General features: G+C 37.5%; 1 protein-coding gene across 1 annotated transcript in view; it reads left to right on the forward strand.

The window, feature by feature from the left end:
• dym (dymeclin) overlaps window positions 1-27,767 on the forward strand; it is a 79,725-nt gene that overhangs the window by 36,545 nt on the left and 15,413 nt on the right. Inside the window, exons 14-15 of the mRNA XM_084136766.1 lie at window positions 15,754-15,859; window positions 26,110-26,292. Coding sequence (XP_083992892.1) covers window positions 15,754-15,859; window positions 26,110-26,292 — 289 coding nt within the window. The remainder of the gene's footprint in view (window positions 1-15,753; window positions 15,860-26,109; window positions 26,293-27,767) is intronic.

A 27,767-nucleotide genomic window follows, 5' to 3' on the forward strand; every position in this document is an offset into this window, starting at 1 on the left:
GATGTTATTGTAGAAGTCCTGCTTTGCTCACTGAAAGGCCATCTTCAAAGTATGAATCCCTGTTTTGTCCTAAAACTAACAAGTTGCCGATATTACGGCGAGTCTGTTGTCTCTTTTCCATTGAGAGCGGTTTTAAGGATATTGTTTTTCCGTCTAATGTTTATGCGCTTCCTGTGGTGGGTGTAGATAGCACCCAGCTGCTTCACAAATGAGTAAGAACACTGTGTGTTTCTCTTTGATGCCTCTGTGTCTGTAAAAGTCTGGTATTGCAAGACTTTAATAGCTCCAGGCTGCCTGGAGGATTCTGCTTCCTGTGCGGACAGGAAGTATTTAGAGTTATGAGGCCAGTTCTGCATTACATGAGTTGGATGTGGACCACACAGATCAGAGTGTGTGTGTGTGTGTGTGTGTGGGGTTGTATTTCTTGTTCATTGTGTGTCATGGGATGTTGATGCTGGAATGACCGTTGCCCATAAAAGACCAAAACCACAGGATGAGATGAGAAACACACAGACTCGAAAGTTTAGAATTTACTCAAGATGCCAAAAAGTCGCAATTCGCTGACTTTTTAAGTTTGGATACACGAAGGAAGTTTGGGCACCTAAAGGAATTATTCAGCATCAGATATGTTTCTCAACAATAAAAAAATTAGCTCAAGCTAGACTTAGACTTATGTATAAAAATATATATTGGTAGTTTAATAATATTTAAGTATATGTAATATATGTATGTGTGTGTATGTATGTATATATATATATGTATATGTATATGTATATATATGTATGTATGTGTGTGTGTGTGTGTGTGTATATATATATATATATATATATATATATATATATATATATATATATATATATATATATATATATACACATACACATACACATACACATACACACATACACATACACATACACACATACATACATACATATATTACATAAATACATATACACACATACTCACACATATACACATACACATATACATATATAATTAAGTGAATAATATAAATTTTGAATTATCTAATTGCATTTTAATTATATATTTTCAGTCTCAAAATGTTATGTTTTTTGTAGAAAATTGCAAACTTATTGTGAGTAGAATAGATTAAAGGGTCAGTTCACCCAAAAATGAAAATTCTGTCAGTAATTACTCACCCTCATGTTGTTCCAACCCCGTAAGATCTTCAGAACACAAAAAAATAAATAATAAATAACGACTTTATTCCACTATTCATTTCCTTCTCTCTGGGCCTCGAGTTTTTTCACGTAGTAAAACTGCGCAGCGCTTCTGTGTTGTGCGTCACACGCATCACACACATGACCAGCGTCGGCCAATAGTGAGCCTACGTGTGACGTATAACACAGACGCGCTGCGCTAAAACACTACGTGAACTAACTCGAGGCCCAGAGAGAAGGAAATGAATAGTGGAATAAAGTCGTTATTTTTGTTGTTTTTTGCGCACAAAAAGTATTCTCGTCACTTTATAAACTTAAGATTGAGCCACTGTAGTCACTTGGACTATATTAACGATGTCTTTAATGCATTTTCTGGGCCAGCAAGTTATAATGTCTTTAGAAGCCTATGGAGGAGTGATCCAGCTCTCAGATTTAATCAAAAATATCTTAATTTGTGTTCTGAAGATGAACGAAGGTCTTACGGGGTTGGAACAACATGAGGGTGAGTAATTACTGACAGAATTTTCATTTTTGGGTGAACTAACCCTTTAAGTACTTGTTGATTTATAACTCAGTATTTATTTTAGTAGCGCCATTTGGTCTAACCAGGACACATTCTCCATAAAATATAATGTGTGAGATGTCATCCTTAATTGATCCAATAAGAAGCAGTTTAATTTGTAAGCTAGGCAAAAAGTTGTATTGAAAAGTCATTAATATTGATTAACTTTTTTTTTTTTTGCTTTGCACTAATAAAACAATAATAGATGTTATTTTCTATTCAGTCTATATATATGCAAGAATAGAAAAAAACACACATTATTATGACTCTTTTCACAAGATGTAAAATAAGTCTCTCATGTCCCCAGAGTGTGTATGTGAAGTTTTAGCTCAAAATACCCAACAGATCATTTTTTACAGCATGTTTAAATTGTAGTTTTTGGGGGCTCAGAAAAAGTGTGTGCCCTTTAAATGCAAATTAACTGCTGCTGCACGGCCCAGGGGGCGGAGCCTCACGAGCTCGCGCTTCAGTCAGGACAATCTCATCTGATAATATCAGAACAGAAACTCTCAGTTGCGGTGTTCATTTCGACTCGGAGTCGGACAATAATGCCCACAGAGCCAGAGAATATATGCTGTATGGACATAGAACAGGTATAGTTTAGTTTAATTATGGTTATTATGTTGCCTTTGGCTTGCTCAGTTGGGGATATTTTGGGATATTTAATTTTATTTTATCAATCAATAAATTCCACTAGAAACAAACCTTGTTGTATTATTTTATTTTAATTTAATACTGTAAAGCTGCTTTGATACAATCTGTATTGTGAAAAGCGCTATACAAATATACTTGACTTATAACTTATTTGTCATCTGCTTTTATCCACTAATACAAGCCTGCTGTAGCAAAACCCGTCCGAATGATGACCAAAATATACTGACGAGTTCAGTGAAGTTTATTGTACATCACACAAAAGATGAGTGTTAGTTTTACTCCAGAGAATCTCTGTAAGAGCTGAATAAACATAGTATAAGAAGTGCGTATTAAAGTCTTATCCATAAACTCAATCCTAAACTTATCTCTCTCTCTCCCTTTCATTATCAACAACATACACAGCGAAGTACACAAAACAATCGTTACAACTAACAGTAAACAAATATATACACCTTTTCAGTGGGTGCTAAATAAACTGGTAAACCTTATATCCGCACTTTCATTTCTTCCGTGTCCAGTCACGTTAGGCCTGTTGCTCCAGAGACCGTAAGCTGGATCACAAACAGTACAGATCCATCCTTGAGTAACAACGGGAGTAAATGAAGACTGCTATGTTCATTCTTACATCCATCAACAACACACCTCAATCGCTTAGGAGACATTCTTGTCTACAGCGGCTCAAGCGTCGAACAATGGCGGACTCTGTGTCCAGCTCACTCAGGGCGGGTCTAGGCTCAAACTGAAGTGTCAATCAACCGGCGTGGGAGGGGCCTGTGCAATTCTACGTCACATTGCACCGAATCTGAGAACAGCTCATTCTGAGACAGTGCTTATGATTTATTGAGATTGTAAAAAAACCACTGGGTGGATTTTTATCATTCTAGGGTGGTTTTGCTCACGCACTGCCAACACACATTTATGTTCAAACACCATGTAAAAGTGAATTTTGCGTAATAGGTGCTGTAACGAGGTTCAATAGTTATGGGAAGAAGGAGGCGGGAACCGGCGAACATTCAACATTTTAATGATAAAAATAAACCAAATACAAAATGAAAGTAAAAGCCAGCAGCCCCTCACGGACGACTGCTGGCCACACAAAACAGAAACAAAACACAACATAAAATCAGGCCTGTCCTCTCTCGCTCTTCACTGTCGTCGCTCCTCCTTTATGCTTCCGCTCCTCCGTGAGAGATTCGAGACCGGTGCGTCTCGCAGGTGTCGCTCATCAGAGTAATCACGCCACCGGCCTCATGCCGCTCTCTCACGGCCCTCGGCCTCGTCCTGCTCGCCACATACCCCCATCGCCCCTCGCAGGCCGGGTGATACCCACTAGACTGCGCTCTACTCCCCCCCTCCCCCTCCTCCGGGGAGACCGAACACGGCGGCTGCGGTACCTGGGGGTATGGACAGACGAGGCGAGAGAAAAGGAGACGGAAGCATGAGGAGCGACAGAGACGAGAGAGGGGAGAGAGGAAAAAAAAAAAAAAAAAAAAAAAATTATTAGTCCGGTTCCCACAACGCGCTGCCATCTGGCCCTGCACCAGCTGGGCGATCTTCTCCGCGGTGCCTGGCGGTGCCGCTGGATAGCCCTCGGTGGACGGCACGAGACTCCTCCGCCGCCTGTTGGACGGCGACGGCTCCTCCGGATACGGGCAGACGGCAGGAATCCCCCGTTCCCTGCTCCTCCCCATCATGGCGGACGACAGCAGGCTCCGGCCCACGGCGAACGGCGGCGACTCCTCCTCTCCCTCACGGACGGCAGCCGTCCCTCCAGCACCCAGGCGGCCAGCAGCGAGCTCGACCGTCCCCCCGGCAACTCACTCCAGCGCACCGCCTCGAGCGTCCATGGCGACGGACTCTGCTCACCATGCTCGATGGCACCGCGGATTCCCCACAGCGGCGAGGGCTCTTTGACAGCGCGTTCCTCCTTCTTCCCGGGTTTCGGCACCAATGTAACGAGGTTCAATAGTTATGGGAAGAAGGAGGCGGGAACCGGCGAACATTCAACATTTTAATGATAAAAATAAACCAAATACAAAATGAAAGTAAAAGCCAGCAGCCCCTCACGGACGACTGCTGGCCACACAAAACAGAAACAAAACACAACATAAAATCAGGCCTGTCCTCTCTCGCTCTTCACTGTCGTCGCTCCTCCTTTATGCTTCCGCTCCTCCGTGAGAGATTCGAGACCGGTGCGTCTTGCAGGTGTCGCTCATCAGAGTAATCACGCCACCGGCCTCATGCCGCTCTCTCACGGCCCTCGGCCTCGTCCTGCTCGCCACAGGTGCCCTTTAAATGTAATGCATACTTTATTTAAATAAGCACAATTTTTTTTCGTTCAAAGCTGTAATTTGTTCCCCTCAGTCTGTACTGCCAATAACCTCAGGTTTGAGGAAGTGTTTTTCGATAAAGAGCCATGATTGGCTGATGCAGAAACTCTCCATGTTAACCCCATGAGTCCTGTTAGCATGTTCAGATCATGTAGATTCATGTGGAACTGCTATGGATTTACTCTGTGACGTTTGGAAGGATCTCAGTGGACCGGTAGAGATCAGTCACTAACTGGAATGAAGATTGATTCTGATTGTTAGTTTGAAAGCGGCATTGATTGTTTTGATCTTAAACCTGTCAAATTAAGCACTTTAAAAGTGTTTGATGGGTCTGTTAGTTTTAACGAGAACCTTCAGGGTTGTGTTTTCCCCGACTCTCTTTCACATTCTCACTTTGTTAAAATAAAGCCTTCTCCTTAAACGAGCAGTTCACACAAACAAATCCTCTCTTCACTCTTTTTCAATAGAGCTATCATGGTCTGTTTTATTGGTTTTAAATGTTAAATGTTAAATTTAGTAGCATTAAGAGATCTTATTATATATTTTTTTTTTCATGAGAAACACAATTTCCTCTCAAATTCTTTTTTTTTTTTTCTCAATAATTCTCTTTATTCTCAATGTTGATTCTCTGTTTGCATTACTGCAATACAGTATGTTTTTTTTTTACACTAATATTTTTAAGTAATTTCAATATTAAGTAATTTAATTAATACATTGTTATTAATATAAAAACATTTTTAAACAAAATATTTTACAGGGAATTTTTTTTTAATTTGGGGTGTTTTTAGTTTTTTAAATGTGTGTGTGTGTGTATATTTTTATAATAATATAATAATAATTAATATTTAAATTAATAAAAAACATTACTGTAATATAAAAAATACATACATACACACACATACACACACATATGTGTATATATATGTATATGTATATATGTATATATATATATATATATATATATATATATATATATACATATATACATATATACATATATATACACATATACATATACATATATATACACATATACATATATATATATATATATATATGTGTGTATGTATATGTGTATGTATATATGTATATATGTATATATATATATATATATATATATATATATATATATATATATATATATATATATATATATATATATATATATGTGTGTGTATGTATGTATTTTTTTATATTACAGTAATGTTTTTTATTAATTTAAATATTAATTTAAATATTTATTTATATATATATATATATATATATATATATATATATATATATATATATATATATATATATAGTGAGGAAAATAAGTATTTGAACACCCTGCTATTTTGCAAGTTCTCCCACTTAGAAATCATGGAGGGGTCTGAAATTGTCATCGTAGGTGCATGTCCACTGTGAGAGACATAATCTAAAAAAAAAATCCAGAAATCACAATATATGATTTTTTAACTATTTATTTGTATGATACAGCTGCAAATAAGTATTTGAACACCTGTCTATCAGCTAGAATTCTGACCCTCAAAGACCTGTTAGTCTGCCTTTAAAATGTCCACCTCCACTCCATTTATTATCCTAAATTAGATGCACCTGTTTGAGGTCGTTAGCTGCATAAAGACACCTGTCCACCCCATACAATCAGTAAGAATCCAACTACTAACATGGCCAAGACCAAAGAGCTGTCCAAAGACACTAGAGACAAAATTGCACACCTCCACAAGGCTGGAAAGGGCTACGGGGAAATTGCCAAGCAGCTTGGTGAAAAAAGTTCCACTGTTGGAGCAATCATTAGAAAATGGAAGAAGCTAAACATGACTGTCAATCTCCCTCGGACTGGGGCTCCATGCAAGATCTCACCTCGTGGGGTCTCAATGATCCTAAGAAAGGTGAGAAATCAGCCCAGAACTACACGGGAGGAGCTGGTCAATGACCTGAAAAGAGCTGGGACCACCGTTTCCAAGGTTACTGTTGGTAATACACTAAAGGCCTCATTATACTTCTGCGTCGGACCTACGCCGGAGCCTATACGCCGTAGGCAACGTGTTGGTTTTAATTTATACTTCTGCGTCGTTGTCCACGTTGACGCGCACCTAGGGAGCATGTGAAACCCAGAGGGAGGGGTTCTGGCACACCAATCACAGCGTTTGCGTCCGCGTAGAATTGACGCGTTGTTACATTTTTGGAGAGGTGCACGTCAGGGTACGCCGTACGGTACGCGCGCTACACACAGCCTACGACGTAGCTACGGCGGCAGTTCGACGCAGAAGTATAAATAGGCCTTAAGACGTCATGGTTTGAAATCATGCATGGCACGGAAGGTTCCCCTGCTTAAACCAGCACATGTCAAGGCCCGTCTTAAGTTTGCCAATGACCATTTGGATGATCCAGAGGAGTCATGGGAGAAAGTCATGTGGTCAGATGAGACCAAAATAGAACTTTTTGGTCATAATTCCACTAAACGTGTTTGGAGGAAGAAGAATGATGAGTACCATCCCAAGAACACCATCCCTACTGTGAAGCATGGGGGTGGTAGCATCATGCTTTGGGGGTGTTTTTCTGCACATGGGACAGGGCGACTGCACTGTATTAAGGAGAGGATGACCGGGGCCATGTATTGCGAGATTTTGGGGAACAACCTCCTTCCCTCAGTTAGAGCATTGAAGATGGGTCGAGGCTGGGTCTTCCAACATGACAATGACCCGAAGCACACAGCCAGGATAACCAAGGAGTGGCTCTGTAAGAAGCATATCAAGGTTCTGGCGTGGCCTAGCCAGTCTCCAGACCTAAACCCAATAGAGAATCTTTGGAGGGAGCTCAAACTCCGTGTTTCTCAGCGACAGCCCAGAAACCTGACTGATCTAGAGAAGATCTGTGTGGAGGAGTGGGCCAAAATCCCTCCTGCAGTGTGTGCAAACCTGGTGAAAAACTACAGGAAACGTTTGACCTCTGTAATTGCAAACAAAGGCTACTGTACCAAATATTAACATTGATTTTCTCAGGTGTTCAAATACTTATTTGCAGCTGTATCATACAAATAAATAGTTAAAAAATCATACATTGTGATTTCTGGATTTTTTTTTTTTAGATTATATCTCTCACAGTGGACATGCACCTACGATGACAATTTCAGACCCCTCCATGATTTCCAAGTGGGAGAACTTGCAAAATAGCAGGGTGTTCAAATACTTATTTTCCTCACTGTATATATATATATATATATATATATATATATATATATATATATATATATATATTAGGGCTGTCAAAGTTAGCGCGTTAATAACGCGTTAACGCAAAATCATATTAATGGCACTAATTTTTTTAACGCTCGATTAACGCAGCGCGTATTTTCTGTTTAACCCGTGGCCCAAAACCTAGTTGGAGAAATGGAGATACACAGTGTTGCCAACTTAGCGACATTGCAGACCCATTTAGCGATTTTTTTCCCTTCAACAAAGCGCCCAAACCTTATTTAGTTTCTGAGAATCTACCGGTACCGCCGGTACTGCTCTCCCAGCACGCGCGCGCGCCTCTCTCTCTCTCTCTCTCTCTCTCTCTCTCTCTCTCTCTCTCTCTCTCTCTCTGCGTCTCGCGATGGAGAGAGGAGCAGCGCTTTAATTCAGTTAAACACAGAATTTATGTTGCTTCTCTAATTTTACATGCAAGTATAGCCGAAATCAGAGCACAGATATTGTCTTTATTTTATGTGTATTTGATTTCATCAGACGACGGCTCGATTATCAGGATTTTTTTGCAGATTAACATCTTGGAAGGGAGAGCTGGTTATGTCTTAATGGGTCGCGTTTCAGTCACCATTTCATATTCATTGCGTTGTTTGACAACAGAAACAGCAAAATATACCAATGAAAACAGTTTTATTGAGAATTTAGCTTCATCAAAATGGGCACAGAGAGAGACAAACTATAATGTAATAATAAATAATAAATGTACATTTAGCATTTTCAGAGGAGCTGCCCTGTCATGCAAAAAATCTAAACATGTTTGTGTTAATTGCTCAGTGCAAAGAAAGAGAAGTAATGGGAACCTGGTATTTCTTTGTTCTTTCTACATGTGTCTAATAGACATGAACAAGTTCTTTGAAAAACATCTATGACCTTTGAAACATGTCTCTTCATGCTCTATGTTGACTATGGTTTCGATAATAAACATACATTTGCATAAAGCATCCATATTTATCCATGCCCACGTTGATTAGAGTATTACAAACTTGAAAAGTATTAATTTAAGGTACATTTAGAACAAATAAAAAAAATGTGCGATTAATCGCGAGTTAACTCATGACAATCATGCGATTAATCGCGATTAAAAATTTTAATCGATTGACAGCCCTAATATATATATATATATATATATATATATACTTTTTGCATTAATTTTTCATACATTATAGTAATGAGAATTGTGGGAGTTAAATGTGCTTAATGTGCCACATGTAAAATAGGCTTAATAAGCAACATATATGAATACAAAATATGATTTCCTTTTGCTTTTGGGGTACAATATGTCCCTGCATGTTCTTGACAAGTTTTGTGAGATTGTTGTGTCATGTTAAGGAGTGAACCTGAAGTGTCTTTGGCTCTTTCCACAGGTGTTCTGTGTGCAGAACAAGAGAACCACACGACACTGTCAATCACACACACCTGATCTGATAGACCTGCTAATCTGTCAACAGCATGATCATTCCAAACTGCACACTCACTTGCATATATTAGCAGCTGAAGTGTGTGTGTGTGTGTGTGTGTGTGTGTATGTGTGTGTGTGTTAAAAGCCCAGGTGCACTGAAGTACCCCTGTGTGAAGAGACAGACGGGGTATTTTTAGCTCAGAGTGGCTTTAAGAGTCGACAAAGTGCAGCCCTGCTGCTTCGTGTCCCATTAGCACAGTGAGAACGCCACCTGCTCCAGACACAGAAAAGAGACTCGATAATCGACACACGCCGAACGAAGCACTTCAGTTGTCCGTGAACAGACAGACCATAACAGACGCACAGATTTAGCTAGACTGAAAGTTCCAGACTGTGTGTGCGTGTGTGTGTGTATCAGACAGATCAAAAACCCAGACCAGACGGACAGATAGTTCTGTGTGTGTGCCAGTGGGCATTTAATGTGCTCTGACTCTCTCAGTAGGTCACAGTGACTTGGTGTTTCGTATAAACACTCTCAACTCTGCAGTCTGCCCTTCCTGCTGCTACTGCATAGATTTGATCCCCGAAATAAATACAAATCAAACTATAATCTCAGACCGAACGAGGCCTGAGCGGTGTGCATGCCAGCAACATTACAAAATAATTATTAACGGATGTTTGAGTGCTCGTTGGCATGGGTTTTGCTTGTGGGCTGCTGTTGTTTGCTTTAGAGGAAACAGTTGATAATAAGACCAGGTGGGATGATAATATTTATGTTCTGATTTGTTTTCCTGTTTGCGTGGTGTTTGCTAAGTCAAGCACTGTTGCATATACTTTAAATTTCAGTTTGTGTCGACCTGCAGTCTTGATTCCTCAAACCATGTGTGTTTTTGAGCAGAAGTGTGCCGTTACTTTACTAAATGATCAGATGCATGATTTATCCTGCTGGATCATAAAACAGATGGGAGAACTCTTTTGGGTCAGTATATCCCAGAATGCCCTAGCAACCACATGGTGGTGAGTTTTGTTCCAGGGTCATTACCATTAACTAAAACAAAAAGTCAATACTTGAAATAAAATAAACATTAATATTAAACTTATTTTATTTTGCCAAGGCAAAATGTATCATATTTATTTATTCATCAAGTTAAAGTACTAAAACAATTATATCTAAATAAACTAATAAAAATTACTAAAACACAACAAAATTGCTAACTTTAAAGTTAAAATGAAAACGTAAAATAGAAAAATAGAATCTACTTCAAAATATTAAGATAAAAGTATATTAATAAAATAACACTGATTTGTACAGGCAAACACCACCAAGATTTTCTTGTGGAAGGATACGGTTTCACAGCAGATGAGTTGATCCGACTCTAATTTGACACAAACTATAATGACATGTTGTTGTTTTCTCCATGACGCAAGATGTTTTTAGCTGTCAGAATAATAATAATCCATGACTGAAGTTATATTAGCCATCGCCGTCAGGTTTTTAATGAACATTAATGCAGCATATAGATGCAACACACACGCTCACATGCACAGGTAAGAAAATAGGTAAAAGAGAGAAGGCCTGTGTTTAAAAAAACAGAATATTAGCTAACTACATACTGTACAATATGTATAGCTGTCAAAATTAATCTTTTTTATTTAATTTTAATGCATTGAAAATATTGAACGCAATTAACGCGGCATCCATTTTTTTGGCTGCGCTACAGTATATGATCACGCTATCGTTCATACAAGTGGTATTCAAGCGTGGTAAGATGCAAAAAAGAGCTCAAATCTGTACTTGTGCGCGTATATATGTACTGGGCCAATAGAAGAAGCCCTGACATACTGAAGGCACAGCTAAATGTGGCATTAATTACAATGGGTTTCTGTGAAGATTGTTTTAAGCTCCCTTAAATGAAAAGTTGATTATATATTTCAAAGCCTATTAAATGTTAAAAATGATAGCTTTCCATATTCTGTAATGTTGAATGGCTATAATTAAAGGGGTGGTATAATGCCCCTTTTTATAATATGTAAAATAAGTCTCTGTTGTCCCCAGAGTGTGTATGTGAAGTTTTAGCTCAAAATACACCACAGATAGTTTTGTACAGCATGTTAAAGTTGTCCCTTTTTGAGGGTCAGTAAAAACGCGTTGTTTCATGTGTGTCCCTTTAAATGCAAATGAGCTGCTGCTCCCGGCACAGAGGGCGGAGCTTCAAGAGCTCGTGTGTGTGTTAGCAGCTCCGATTACCTCGCAGACACACACTAAAATGTCAGAATCTGTTCTGCCTTTTATGTTTAAACTGGAGTCGGACAATGATGGAGACTAAAGAAGAAGTGACAACATGTAGAAGCAACAGGACGTTTCTGAATGGTTAGTTGATGGATTTATATTGCTGATGTGGAGTTAACTATCTTCAAGTCATTGATTAGCATATTCTGTCTTGATAATCCATAAAGCGCCATTGTGGGAACTGTTGTAAGATTCCTACAGAGTGACATGCTATAGCATTTGTGTTACACACTGTATTGCAATAAATGTGAAAAGACGGATCCAACAGCTTGAGCAGAGTCACAAATGTGCTCGACTTCAGCAACTCTTCCTCTTCTCAACATGGACTGCGTGTTCCCGGGGGCGGGGTTTATGTAAATTTTAGGGTTGGTGATGTCACTAACCCGGGAGGAAGCTCGTGTAGTCTCTACCAGCGGTTTGTTGTAGTCCTTAAACAATTTCTGGAAAAGGAAATATCTCCCTTTGCTTTGAACTTTGAGCGTCGCAACTTTGCAGATGTTGTTTATGCGCAAACAGCAACATTACACACTAACTAAAGTTAGAAAAGTGAAATCATAATCAACCACCCCTTTAATGGCTAAAATTGAAAAAAAAAAGAAAAAAAAAAAGTGAGACATCAGTATCACTACTGGTATCAGTCATTCATAGTGCTAAGTAAAAAGATACCATTAAACAAATTTTTTAAATATACCGTCCTGATGTTGTTTCTACATTGTTTTGGAGATTCAATGTGAAATGATTACAGTATAAAATATATTAAAAACTTTAATGTTAGGTGTGATTTAATCACGATTAATTACAGAAAAATGTGCGATTTAATTAGTTTTTTTTTTTTTTAATCAATTGACCGCACTAATATATACTGTATATATGTTATTATACATATATGACAAAAAAAATTATATTTTCAAGATGTGCACACCACTGTTTGAAGTGTTTATTCATGATACTTGCTTCATGATTGTGCAACACTTTTTGTATACCTTTACCTTTTTATATATTTAAAATTAAATGTTATTTTTAGTATTCTTAGTCCGATGTTGTGTTAAAAAAAATGAAACTACAACAACTAAACATTTAATTCAATTCATTTCACGTTTATTTGTACAGGGCTTTTAACAATACACATCATTTCAAAGCAGCTTTACAGAAAGTCCATATTACAATTTAGAGTGATCTGTTATCAGAGGTAACATGCTAAATATGTTTTTCTGAACTGGACAGCACTTAATAAATGAAACCACTACTTTTTTATGTATTTAAAATGAAATGTTATTTTTAGTAGTCTATTTTACAGAGTACAAACAGTATGTTCAGTGTTCTGAAAATATTCATTACTTAGCAGTCCAATAATATCAGTCACTTAGTTCTGCAATTAATTTATAGTTTATTCATTTTGCATAACATTTCCATAGTTTTCATTCTGCAATTCTAGTAAGTGCAATTCCAAACATACTCAAGGGTTGTAAGAGTGAAGAGAAGTAAGTGTGTGTGTGTGTGTGTGTGTGTTGTATGACTGCTTCATATGGTTAGAGCTCAAGGCATGTGCCTTCCTTTAGTGATTGATGAGGTCATCAGTATGAGACGCATTAATCCTTCCCATCATGCCTGCTGCTCTCCATAACCCCACATGCACAGCACTTCCATTGTCTTTCACCCACGTATACTTGCACATTCCAGCAGACGAGGATTTGAAGGTCACCCTTGTGAGGGAACTCATCATTACCAATGATTTATATTTAATTCTGCCTTTAACATACAAGGACTCTGATTGGCTAATCTCAGGCTGGCTATTATCACACGCTATTACTAGGTGCCATCCAGGTCGGAAAGCTGTTAATGTGGGTATATGTATGCCTGTGAGAATGATTTTTGATTTACAACATGATGACCTAGTAAACTGCCTACCTAGACAGCATTTGACAATCCCAGAATGCAATGCTCAGTGGGAAAGAGAAGTGATGCTTGTATTTCCTTCAATGCAAATAGTTCTAATAATATTTATTAATATTTTTAATTAGCTGTTATTTTCATATTTTTCAGTGTTAATTTTAAGTTGTAGTATTTTTATGTATTTATAGTTTTAGTTTTTATATTTCTATTTAGCTTTAATTTATTTTTATTGTAGTTTTACTCATTTTAGTACTTAAAGTTTTTTGTTTTAAGCTTTCATTTAATATACTGTGTGTATATATAAGTTTATATATTATATACGAGTTATTTAAATTAACAATAAAAACAGTTTTATAGTTTTAGTTAACAACAACACTGTTTAAAGGGATATTTCACCGCTGGAAAGATGAATGTGTATTTAAATTGGGTCATTTATGTAGTAGAAATGTGAAATTATTTTAGAAGTTGGTGCCTTCTAGACTGAGAAAAGCCAGAAAATGTATTTTTGGCTCATGTGGATGAAAGACAACAACTCCCAGAATGCACTTGCCTCGCTACCCTACGAGGCCACGCCCAAGCCACGCCTCCCGGTTACAGAGGGCAGTGTCGGAAGAAATGATACAACTAGGCTACTAGTCGACTCGAAACTGAAAAGACGGCGTTTTATCGTGAGATCCCCCTATGGACGGGTTGAACACAAGCGAAACAAGCTCCTCCTACTGGCTGGAGTCTCTCGCCTCTGGACAAAAAAGCCTCCGATGGCGCTAAATGACGTTTTTTACGTCATCTGAGGGTTTTTTTTCCAGACACACAATACAGAAATCTCTCATCTCGGGGACATGAGGGAGGGAAGCACGGTCACTCGAAAATACTACCGGGTTTCTACTGATACAAAGCTTAATGCTAATCGGTGAAGTATCCCTTTAAATTCAGACTATCACAGTTACACAGCAAAGGTTGTGACTGAGGCTTTTGTTAAGAAAAAAAAAATCATACCAATTCAAGTTTTGGGAAACTTTCAGCCTGGTTTCTATATTTTTAACTCTCAGAGCGAGGGCAGAAATGCTTGAGAACATCACGCTGTCCTGTAGGCTTTTGTCTCCCTGAGTCTAAAATGTGACCCATTTTCCTGTCGAGCTGGATTTGAAAAACTTCTTAGAGAAACTCAAGTCTGGAGGTTTTTCTGATCCAGCCCTCGTGCCCAGACCTGAGAGAAAACTCTGACCCAAATTACATACTGTACAAACTTAAGCTTCATTAAACGAGCTCTGAAACCAGAGCACAGTCCCAAAGCCTGCTGAGCCGCCTATATAACTTTTATAGCTGTCATGGACCCTAATAAGTGACCGACACAGGCAGCAACTCTAGTTGCTTCAATTTAAAGCATTTTTGTTCATTGAAATAAAGCCGAAAGGTGAATAACCTAAACTAAATAAAAGTTAGAAGTTTTAGTTGAAGCACTAAAACTACTAACTGGAAATAAACAAAAACTATAAAAAAATAAATAAAATAATAATTATATTAAATTATATATTAAATTATAATATTGCAAACAAAAAAAAACTAAAATGAAAACTAGAAAAATAAAAATAAAAGCTAATTAAAAATATTAATAAATACCATAAAATAAATACTAAAATTTTTCCAATAGAATTTAATGATAGAATGCAGCAAAACCCTAATTAGAATTAAAATACAGAAGTATTGGGTAAAATAATGTTTTTAATTACACCTTTTTCATAGATCATTTTCAGTATTGAATGAAATGCAAGTATATTTATAATCAACATTTCTCTTGCTTTGTCTGCCATCTTTCTCTGAGCTCAGCACAATGCATTGTGGGATTGCGTCCAGGAAAGAATACATGTCGTGCTGCCTTTGAATGTTTTCCAAAGCAAGGTATCTATCGCAGAAGTCAGCATATTTAAGTGGCCTATCTTTGCAGGGGTGGCATCGATTTAGATGCCTCTTCTTCTCGAAGGCATATGAGGAGATTACGATCTTATACATCTGAAAATCTGGTAGGCAAAACAAACGCAGCAGGTTTACGACGCACCGTCGTTCATCATCGTGACACGCTGTTTTGATTTTCTGCTGATACGGTGACAGACGAGACAAATACAATCTTGTGTAATGATTTCAAGCAAGACTTTGTGGTTCTAACTCTCACTCTCTCTCTCTTTCTCTCAGTTTGTTTGCTCTGCTGTCTAAGAAGCACAATAAAGTTTTGGAGCAGGCGACCCAATCCTTGCACGGGCCTCTGGGAGCAGACGACAGGACCGTCCTGCCCGACTATGTGAGTCAATCCCTCAGTTCACTGGTTCACATTAACCCATCAGGGCTCGAGCATTTTACATTTACATTTATGCATTTGGCAGATGCTTTTATCCAAAGCGACTTGCATTGCATTTCAAGGTACGCATTTCATGCATTTGTGACTAAAAATAGATGTGTGCGAACTGTAAAATGTATTAAGGAGTACATGTGCGAATAAAAAGTAGGTTTAGTCTTAAATTCATATTTCTTTTCATTTTTAAGGTCCGAAGTCTTAAATGGTATAACAAAAGTCGTGATTGTTTTTTTAAGAGGTCTTAAATTTGGGGCCGGAATCGTGATTATGGCGTGATATCATGATAATTAATCTTCAAAAGGCTATAATTTAATAAAATTAATATGAGTGGTGTACATTTCAGAGTAAATTCATTGCTTTTGCTGCTACATTTATGCCAAGCAATTTGCTTATTCAATTAAATTAAATTAACATTTATTTCTATATCGCTTTTCGCAATACATATCATCATTTCAAAGCAGCTTTACTGAAAATGCATGTCTAAATTACATAAATGCTTATGATTTATGGTTGATGAATTATGAAAATATTTACTTTATGGTGGTTTTAAGAGTTCATATTTGATCACCCTCATCGTCTAAATGAGCACATGGAAGTAGTGAAGACATTTCAAAATAAGAGTCTCGTTGCATTTCTGCTTGTTTATAATTAAAAGTCCTGCATTAATCAAAACATTTTTATTGGTATTTCGCTTACACAACACACTGTATCTGGAATTTAATTCAGTGTTACTATAAGTAATTCTGTGATTTATTAAATAAATACAGTATGAAGCAGAAATATTTAAAAAACCTAGTATGATTTTTACATTCAAATAAAATCATGTTCTCCTCGTATACTTTTTTATCAGGGAAAAACAAATTATTTGATACATTTTCATTGCGCACCTAAACTACTTTATGCGCTCCTAAAATGTTTAAATTAGTAGCACATGTGCTCCTTGGGAAAAATAAGCATCCAGCCCCGCCAATACACATTTGCTTTGGCCTCAACTGATCATCGGATGTTAAAACCAGGTGTAAACAGCAACCCTGAGCCCTTGACATGATCTTAGAGCATCATTAGGTGTGTGTGTGTGTGTGTGTGTGTGTGTGGGTGTCTGTCTGCAGACAGTCCTTCTGGCTAGACATAAAGACACATAGTAGACATAAAGGGAGGGCGGGGCTTGGTAGGAAAGGGGGAGGGGCTATTTCAGGAGGTCATATAGGTCAGTGGATTCGACCCTAGAGGGCAGCAGCCAACCCTAGAGAGGGGGTGGGGGTGTCTGGGACAATGGGGATGTAAATGGAGTGTGTGTGAGATGATGGGAGTCTTCAGTGTGTGTGTTTGTTCCACAAACAGCCTGAGGCCGGAGCCTTGCAGATGTCTGCTGTGTGTCTGAGTGGGTCAGACTGCAGTCTGCTGTCCTGATTAAGCCCCGCACCCCTGCTTTGTGCCTCGTTCTCCTTCCATTCACATCTATTCCTCTCCATCTGTCCATCTGTCTCTCTCTCTCTGTCTGAATATCTTCACTCACACTCCCTTTTCCATCAGTTTCCACAGTTCCACTGAATGATGACGACATCTTGCTATGTTACTTCATAACCTGCCCATGAAAAAACGAACAGACGTACTCCTAGTTTCTGAGAACATTTTTTAACACCCAAACTAATTTGATTTAGGATCTTTATGCCATCACAATCTCTGGTGAATCGTTATAAAAGTTATAAACATTTACAAATAAAATTTATAGTAATCCATTATAAATAAATAAAAATATATGGAAAAATCTGATCAATTAAAAAAAACTATTTATTATTGTCATTATTATTATTATTTATTGTTTTTTTATTAATATAATAAGAAATATAATAATAATAATAATATACATCTGGAGAAGCATTTGGATGTTATTGAAATGAGTAAAATTAATACCAATCAATTATTTTTAATTGTAAAAAATATATAGAATTATCATTTAATATTATTTAAATAATAATAGTAATACATAATAATACTTATGATTACAAATAATTATTATTATTTATTCCTATCTATTTATTATTATTATTATTATTATCATTAATACAAATGCTATTATAAGCTCTGATGAAGCATTCAGAAGGTATTTGAGTAAAAAAGTAGTTTAAATTAGTAATCAATTATTATTAATTATAATAGATGAATAAAAAAAGATTAAAATATATTATTTTTTATGAAGTGTTTTATTTGAGATGGACAGAAAACTGAGTTTTATGTACTCATAAAATGTAATTAAATAGCTGTACAATATTATTAGGATTATACAATTAGAGTATTGTCCCGGGTGTTTGTTTTCAAGTGTCATTATTACAGAAGCCGTTTAGGTTTGTGTTGTCTGTTTTGTTGATGTTGTTGTTGTTTTGAAGACCGGACTTTGCGAGGATGTTGTCCCACCAGCGGGTTTAAGAGCCAATGCAGAGCCAGTTTTCCCAGAACCACCCTTTCTTCAGTAGAAGCGCATGATTGGGCTCCGGCTCTGTGTATTTCTGTGTTTCTCAGAGGAGTTTTATGGGAAGGATGTCCAAAACCGCAGTTATCAAGCACGAGTTTAGACTTCATTTGATTTTGCAAGCCTTTCCTCTGTCATATCTTATAAGACAAACAACATTCACACACGCACACACACACTGTTTTTGTCTGCTGTCACTGTTATCGCCATGGGATTTCCTTCAATCTATGGGAACAGATGCAGTCTGTGATGTTAAGACTGTGTGTCTGTACATGAAGAACATCTTATGAAATGGATATCGCCAGCTATCTAAAATCTGACTACATGAGCTGCTTTCCAAGACATCAAGCAGCCGATATGCTTATGAAAATTAAAAATTAGCTGGGGTAAAAACAGTTCATTATTTCAATTATTGTTTATTTTATTTTAAGTAACAAAAGTTATTTTATGGTTTAAAGGGTCGGTTCACCCAAAAATGAAAATTACCCCGTGATTTACTCACCCTCAAGCCATCCTAGGTGTAGATGACATTCTTCTTTCAGACGTATACAATCTGAGTTATATTTAAAAATGTCCTGGCTCTTCCAAGCTTTATAATGGCAGTGATTGGTTGTTTCTGTTTTGAAGTACTTTTATGATGGATAGATGCACTTTTATGATGGATAGATGCACGTTTATCATGGATAGATGCACTTTTATCATGGATAGATGCACTTTTATGATGGATAGATGCACTTTTATGATGGAAAGATGCACTTTTATGATGGAAAGATGCACTTTTATGATGGAAAGATGCACTTTTATCATGGATAGATGGACTTTTATGATGGAAAGATGCACTTTTATGATGGAAAGATGCACTTTTATCATGGATAGATGGACTTTTATGATGGTATGATGGAAAGATGGACTTTTATGATGGATAGATGCACTTTTATCATGGATAGATGCACTTTTATGATGGAAAGATGCACTTTTATGATGGAAAGATGCACTTTTATGATGAAAAGATGCACTTTTATCATGGATAGATGCACTTTTATGATGGAAAGATGGACTTTTATCATGGATAGATGCACTTTTATCATGGATAGATGCACTTTTATGATGGAAAGATGCACTTTTATGATGGATAGATGCACTTTTATGATGGAAAGATGCACTTTTATGATGGATAGATGCACTTTTATGATGGAAAGATGCACTTTTATGATGGATAGATGCACTTTTATGATGGAAAGATGCACTTTTATGATGGAAAGATGCACTTTTATCATGGAAAGATGCACTTTTATCATGGATAGATGCACTTTTATCATGGATAGATGCACTTTTATGATGGAAAGATGCACTTTTATGATGGAAAGATGCACTTTTATGATGGAAAGATGCACTTTTATGATGGATAGATGCACTTTTATGATGGAAAGATGCACTTTTATGATGGAAAGATGCACTTTTATGATGGATTGATGCACTTTTATGATGGAAAGATGCACTTTTATGATGGAAAGATGCACTTTTATGATGGATAGATGCACTTTTATGATGGATAGATGCACTTTTATGATGGATAGATGCACTTTTATGATGGAAAGATGCACTTTTATCATGGATAGATGCACTTTTATGATCGATAGATGCAATTTTATGATGGATAGATGCACTTTTATGATGGATAGATGCACTTTGATGGACTTCAAAACAGAAACAACCATACACTGCCATTATAAAGCTTGGAAGAGCCAGGACATTTTTTAATATAACTCTGATTGTGTTCATCTGAAAGAAGAATGTCATCTACACCTAGGATGGCTTCAGGGTGAGTAAATCATGGGGTAATTTTCATTTTTGGGTGAACCGACCCTTTAAGTTTTATTTAACTATAATAACCCTGATCTGTACGAAGAGAGAGAGAGTTAGACTGCAGTGCCACGATTATGGGATGTCTCAGTGTCTTAATACAGGTCAGAAAGTGACCTATATACCATCTCCCTAAAGACACACACACTTCCTACCTGTCTCTTCCTCTGCCCTTCTTTTCCTCCCTCGTTTTCTTCTCCATCTGTTTCATCCTCAGTCCTCTCATCTCTGCTGTTTAAAGGCTCTTTTGATTGTCGACGCAGCAGTTGGAGCGTTTACTGACGGGAAACGCTGAGCTTGTTTTCCTCAGCGTCCTCCAAAAGCCAATATGTAGTCCAGCACTCAGTTTCTGATCATAATGTGTCAAACCGGTGTTCAAATCTTAGTGAATCAGTAAAAGATTCACCCTTAAAGATGAATCGTCATTTGTCCCATCTCACTTCCGTCATTTACCTGACTGTTGCCATGGCGACAACCATGTACCTCTTGGGATCACTGTCTCGCCTTGACCTGACCTTTGACCCCTGACCTCTGCTTGAGAGCATAAGGGCTTGTAACCATGGAGACAGGAGTTTGCCTCTTACTGGCTTAGATGGTATTGACATCACAGTCATTAGCTGATCATTAGACCACACACACACACGCGCGCGCTCATGCACGTATGCACACAGACAGATGACTAATGACTGTCTGGCACTGGATGCATGTGCACTTCCTGTTCCTTTCTATCTGTTTCTCAATGCACATACACACTATTTGATTTTCGGTAACATCTTTATTTGTCTCTCTCTAGGTTTATGAGTCATTGGCTTATGTACTGACGGTTAGTGATGCAATAAAACCCTTTAGCATAGGTGTTAATCTTTGGTGGAAATAACCCACGCTGTCAAGCAGACACAAGTTTCTTCTGCTCACCAAGGCTGATCAAAAATACAGTAATATTGTGAAATATTATTACAATCTAAAATAGCTGTTTTCTATGTGAATATATATTAAAATGTAATTTATTCCTGTGATCAAAGCTGCATTTTTAACATAATTTCTCCAGTCTTCAGTGTCACATGATCCTTCAGAAATCACTCTAATATGATAAATTGCTGCTTAAGAAACATTTCTGATCTTTATCAATATTTGTCAGGGTTCTTGGTTGAATATTAATTATAAATTATTAGAAATGTCACTTTTCATCAGTTTAATGCCACCTTGCTGAATAAAGTATTAATTTCTTTACAAAACCCCAAACAATAGTGTTTATATGTACATTCCACTCACAGTGACTCTTCTGATGAATGTTATGGTGATAAATAATCAGACCAATATTAATTAATGAAAAATAGTAATATCACACAGCATAACATCTGTGTATGATTAGACTATATGATTAGAATATACTTGAATTATCTACAGAAGTGCTTTGATTGTGTCTGTGTAGGATTTGTTCCACACACAGGTTATTCACACATTAACATCTGACCTGATTTTCCCTCTCTGTCTCTCTGTGTGTGTGTGTGTGTGTGTGTGTGTGTGTGTGTGTGTGTAATCTCATTAGTCTGTACTGTAGAGCATATCGCTCTCATCCCTAATTCACTCCTACGTTCTTCTCGTCTAATTATCACTCCCTGTTTCTGTCTAGACACCTCCAGCTTCCTTCTAGGTTGTAGTTTGATCCGGTTTCCCAGACGTCCTTCTCAACTGCTTTTGCTTCACCGCCCACATTTCACTTCGAACATCAAGTACCAGACCAGTATTGTTTACCAGTTTGAACGGACCTTTGACCTGTTTGTCGAGAACCGCAGGTCTAGACGCGAATTTCCAGGTTCGGTCTGATCCCGTCCTGCACGTTTGTTTCATAAGTCTCTTAAATTTGGTTAATAACAGCGGCGACAGTCTCCCACCCCGTTAATATTCCCGACTGCTGCGTCCGCAGATCTTTTCCGACATGTAGGGGGTCGTCATGGGAACGGAGGGCAGGAATTTCCTCTGTCTGGTGGGAAGGAGAAGGTGTGAGGAACGCGACCCAGAGCGGAGGGCCAAAAACGAAAAGATACAAATCTGTCATCATTTATTATTCACCTCGTGTCGTTCCAATCCCGTAATACAAATTATGATATTTGAAATGAATCCCCGAGAGATTTCTGTCCCTCCATTGAAAGTCCATGTAACCAAAACTTTGAAGATTCAAAAAGATCATAAAAGCGTCATACAACAAATTCATATGAATCAAGCGGTTTAATCCAAGTCTTGTGAAGAGATACGATCGCTTTATGTGATGAACAGATTTTATTTGCGTCTAAACATTGATCAACACACATACATGTACAGAAGCACAAGCTATATCTGAATAAAAGCCTGAATTAAATCTGTTCATCATATAAAGCAATCATATAGACTTATATTAAACGGCTGAATTCATATAGATTAGTTCTGCAATGCCTTAATCATCTTTTTGGATCTTATAAGTTGCATGGATGAATGGATTTCAATGGAGGAACAGAAACCTCTCAGGTTTGATTAAAAATATCTTAATGTGTGTTTAGAAGATTAACCAGTCTTAAGTTTGGAACGACGTGTGAGTAATTCATTACAGATTTTTTTTTTTTTTTTTTTTTAAGTGAACTACCACTTTACATTTATTCATTTAGCAGATGCTTTTATCCAAAGTGACTTACAAATGAGGAATACAGCATGCGATTCATCTTCAGGAGGCAATATCACGAGAAGTGCTATGAATACAAAAGTTCTAAATAGTAGAAGCTTAGAATAGAAAGGGATATAAGAAATAATGAACGCATTAAATATTCGACTGTCCGGATAGGGTTCAGCTTGAAAAAACGTCTATTGTTTTTTCAATTTATGTATTTTAATTTTGGCATTTTGTTTGATGAACTTCCACACATCCCTAATTTTAGGGTCAGAAATATTGCAAGGGCTTTGTACTTAATGCACGTTTTCCACGAAAACCTGTTTGAAATCAGTCATTATTTTTGCAGTTCTGTTTGCTGCCACTAGAGGCGCCTGAATGACACATTCCTGCTTTAATTCAACAGCATTGGGGTCAATGATTGGGGTCATGCTTGCATCATGCGTCGGTGTCAGATGTCGCCTTTATACGTGTCCTGACATCAAGGATGGTGTTTCTTCTGTCGCCGCGGTTCAGGTATTAACAGACGGTGCCGTATGGGGACACTGAAGGCGGCTTAATCGTGTGCACGTGTGTTTGTGTGTGTGTTTCCAGAGGAATTTATCTTGGTGAGTCTCAAGCAGAACAGTAATCACAAAGGCCTTTCCAAAACCTGCTGTCTTTCCAGTAAAGCCCTTGTTCTTCTGGCTCTGGTGCCACTGTGAGAGTGATTCAGTCTGAGGTCAGCGGGACTGAGCGCTTTACACACGTATGTGTCTGGCTCTTTGAGGGAAATCCGAAATCACGTTTTGTCTGAGTAGCTACTACACTTGAACTTCGCGACCGCTAAAAAATGTGCACTATATAGTAATAATATGGGTAGTATGAATGAAATTCGGATGTACTACATCCGCCATGTTGTTACTGTCATGTGACCTTCCTACTGTCCACTCTCCTCAACCACTGAAGAAACATTCATTTCTGGAGCAAAAACACTGCAGGATGAGTTTCTTTTCTTTGTTTTGTCTTTTCTTGTTTTATTTTAATTTTATTTATCTTATTTTCTTTTTCTTACTTATTTTAGTTTTCCTCTTATCCTTTTTTCTTTTTATATTTTCCTTTTTATTTCTTTTTTTATTTTCTATCTTACTCTTTTCTTTTCTGTTTCATTTTATTTTAATTTACCTTACTTTCTTTTTTATTTTCCTTTCCCATTCTTTATATTATTTTATTATTTCTTTGTTTTTTCTTTTCTTTTCTTTCTATTTCTCTTTTTCTCTTTTCCTCTCTCTCTCTCTCTCTCTCTCTCTCTCTCTCTCTCTCTCACTCTCTGTGCTTTTCCTTTTTATTTCTTTTTTCTTTTCTATCTTACTCTTTTCTTTTCAGTTTCATTTTATTTTAATTTACCTTACTTTCTTTTTAATTTTCCTTTCCTTTTCTTTATCTTATTTTATTATTTCTTTGTTTTTTCTTGTCTTTATATTTGTCTTTTCCTTTCTCTCTCTCTCTCTCTCTCTCTCTCTCTCTCTCTCTCTCTCTCTCTATCTCTCTCTCTCTCTCTCTATCTCTATCTCTATCTCTATCTCTATCTCTATCTCTATCTCTATCTCTATCTCTCTCTCTCTCTCTCTCTCTCTCTCTCTCTCTCTCTCTCTCTCTCTCTCTCTCTCTCTCTATCTCTGTCTCTCTCTCTCTCTCTCTCTCTCCCACTCTCTCTCTCCCAGGAGTTGAATTATGTTTGCAGTGTTTGTAAACGATGCTGCGGTTGTTTGTCGTACAGTCATTGAAGCTAATTCCATAAAACTGTGTGTTTTTGTACATTCCCAGGCTTTTGTTTCACTACACACACTCTCAGCTTTCTCGAGCTGCCATCTCCTAAAATCACTTCTGTTAGCTTCCACACAAAGAGCATTTGATGTGGTGTGTGTGTGCATGTGTGTGTGCGTGTGTGTGTGTGTGTGTTCGTTCCTATGGAAACCGGATTGCACATTCTGTTCCATTAACTTGCTTTTGTCCGGAGAGATTTGTGGCTCGGAAACTGACATCAGTCTTGAGAATAAGCAATAGATGAATAACATAAAGAGGAGGCCGAGATGGCTGCAGGCAGAGACTCTGTATAGGGAAGGACAGTGGGAGAAAAGGAAATGAGAAGGTCAAAGGTCAGAGACTGAACGCTCTTCAGAGACATGACATTTTTTTTAAAACATTTTTTTAACGAATTTGAATGTCAAATGCATTGTGTTACTGAAGAGAAGAATCTTTTGGCAATGGTTTATGTGAAGATATTCTCATAAACAACAGCTACTACAGTTATAATACATTATAATACTAGCTCATGCTCAAATGTTTAAACAATATATTGGCATGTTATGTTGTGCATTTTATAATGAATTGCACTCTTTGAAGCAGTCCCAGTTAGTACTAGAACTCCTATACTTATTTATTCAAGATATAATGCTTTATAGTTTTGTAATGCAATTATACCTGTCTTAACATCAATTTTAACCCCGGGTTAAGGCCAGTGGGCCAGTATCTATATGTTTGTGGGGATTTCTGGGTTTGCATTGAACAAACTGCTGATGTAACACACACACTCACACACTCTATACATCCTTACAGCATTGGCTTCAAACATGCTTCAGTTTGATGCATGAAATATATATGATGCGGCTGCAAAAAAGGGAGAAAAGATGCATTTCTGTTGCCCCCGCTTTAAGTGTCTCTGTGTGTGTGTGTGACCCAGAAAAAGTGTGACGGCCCAGACTGCAGCAGAGCACAGGGAAATGTTAACCCATTTAACCCACACACACAGTGTGGTGTTCTCTGCACTGTTGGCACCTTCCTAGACAGCATTAGTCCATGCGTTTGAACCAGGGATGCAAAGGTTAGGAGACAATTAGTGTTGTTTGGATTTACTGATCAAGCCGTTCGAAAGTTTATGATTGACTAGATTTAGTAATGGTTTTGAAAAGTCTCTTCTGCTCACCAAGGCTGCATTTATTTGAACAAAAATACAGTAAAAACAGTATATTTGTGAAATATTATCACAATTTAAAATATGTGAATATATTTTAAAATGTAATTTATTCCTGTGATCAAAGCTGAATTTTCAGCATCATTACTCCAGTCTTCAGTGTCACATGATCCTTCAGAAATCATTCATCATTTGCCTTAGAAAATGCAGAGTAAATTGTTTATTTTTTTCTGTCATTACTCACTGCATTTTCTCTTTTTCCCCCTCAGGCTCAGGATCTGAATGTCATCGAGGAGGTGATCAGAATGATGTTGGAGATTATAAACTCCTGTTTGAGTAATTCCCTCCATCACAACCCGAACCTGCTGTACGCGCTGCTCTATAAGCGAGAACTGTTCGAACAGTTTCGCTCGCATCCCTCTTTCCAGGATATCATGCAGAACCTTGACACGGTGAGTGACTGTGTGTTCCTGCCCTGTTCCAAACCATAGTGAGCGATCTACTGAATACACAGATAGCTACCTTCTAACACCATGTCTAACCAGACGCGATGCGATAGGTTTCCAGCGACAAATAATTTGTCTGTCCACACTAGATGCGGCGCGATTGTTAGATGCGTAAAAATCAATCAAAACCCACAGCCAATCACACCGTGTCCTAACTACACGTGACGCGATAAAATTCCAGCGACAGGCAGTGTGTCTAGACGCGACGCGACTGTGAGACCCCACAACGTCAATCAAAAATCACAGCCAATCAGAACAGCGTGTGGGCGGAGTCTCGCGGCAAGTGCACAGCACTAGAGAGTAATCTTGACGGCACTCGCAAGAAAATGAATAAGTAGCTACATAATCAAATTCACAAATATTACACCATTTAAAAAATACATAGGATACTGAGTTACTAAAACAATCTTTGTCAAATAATACACTTGTTTGTTCACGTTCTTGTTTCCATTTGTTTAATTTCAAGATCTGAGGTGAATTATATCCATTGTTGCTTTACAGCTACAAAGCTGGAGCACTAAATGATATTCAAAGTCACATTACACGCTTTTAACATTAAATAAAGCACATAAACAGTACCTGAGATTATCATTGCCACACATTGTTTGTTGTTCCAGCGCGACGTCGCAAAAAAATAGAAACCGTTTCTAAATTAGAAACGTCGCGTGTCGCCGTCGCGCCTGGTTAGGACAAAACACTCTGATTAACATGGAAAAGATGCGCTGAAACTGAACCCCATAAGTGACTGATTTGAAACACTCTTCATGAGCAGCATTTCACACGATTGCTGTTGATTCCAGTAGAGTTTTACATTGACATGTTGTGAAGATTATTTTTAAAATATTAAAAATGTGTATAAATAATTATATGTGACCAAAACATTGAGTTTGGTCAAAACTAGGTAACTTTTAACAACAAAGCACTAAAAAATACCTACTATGGTATATGTTACCGTCACTGTGCCATTGTACTGCAAAAGTACTGTGCTTATATGCCTAAATATGTTGCCTAAGATTGACACCTCACTAGATTTTTTCACAGAGCTTTTGCTTTTGCTTTTGTTTAGATATGTAGTTCATGTGGCTGTCCGTATCACTCTCTAAAGATGATACTCTAGCACATGGTTCATAATCCTCAGTGCAAACATCCATATAGATGAAGAGATTTACACTAAACCTACTGCATTTATATTGTGCAGTAGAAGCCCAGGGGGCTTCTGGGTAATCTACAGAAGTCAGGATGTAAATTCCCTCTTTAAACACACACTCACACTGGTGCATTAATGCTGCATGACTCCCTCCAGCTTTAAACACACCACGCAGAATAAAATTGCTTTCATCCAAAACTGAATTAATGGAATACTAGTGCACTGCAAACTGCACCGTATATACTGTGTGCTGCATAAAATGTGAATTTCTTTC

This window comes from Abramis brama (assembly GCF_963993115.1).
Source record: "Abramis brama genome assembly, chromosome: 15".
NCBI lineage: Eukaryota > Metazoa > Chordata > Actinopteri > Cypriniformes > Leuciscidae > Abramis > Abramis brama.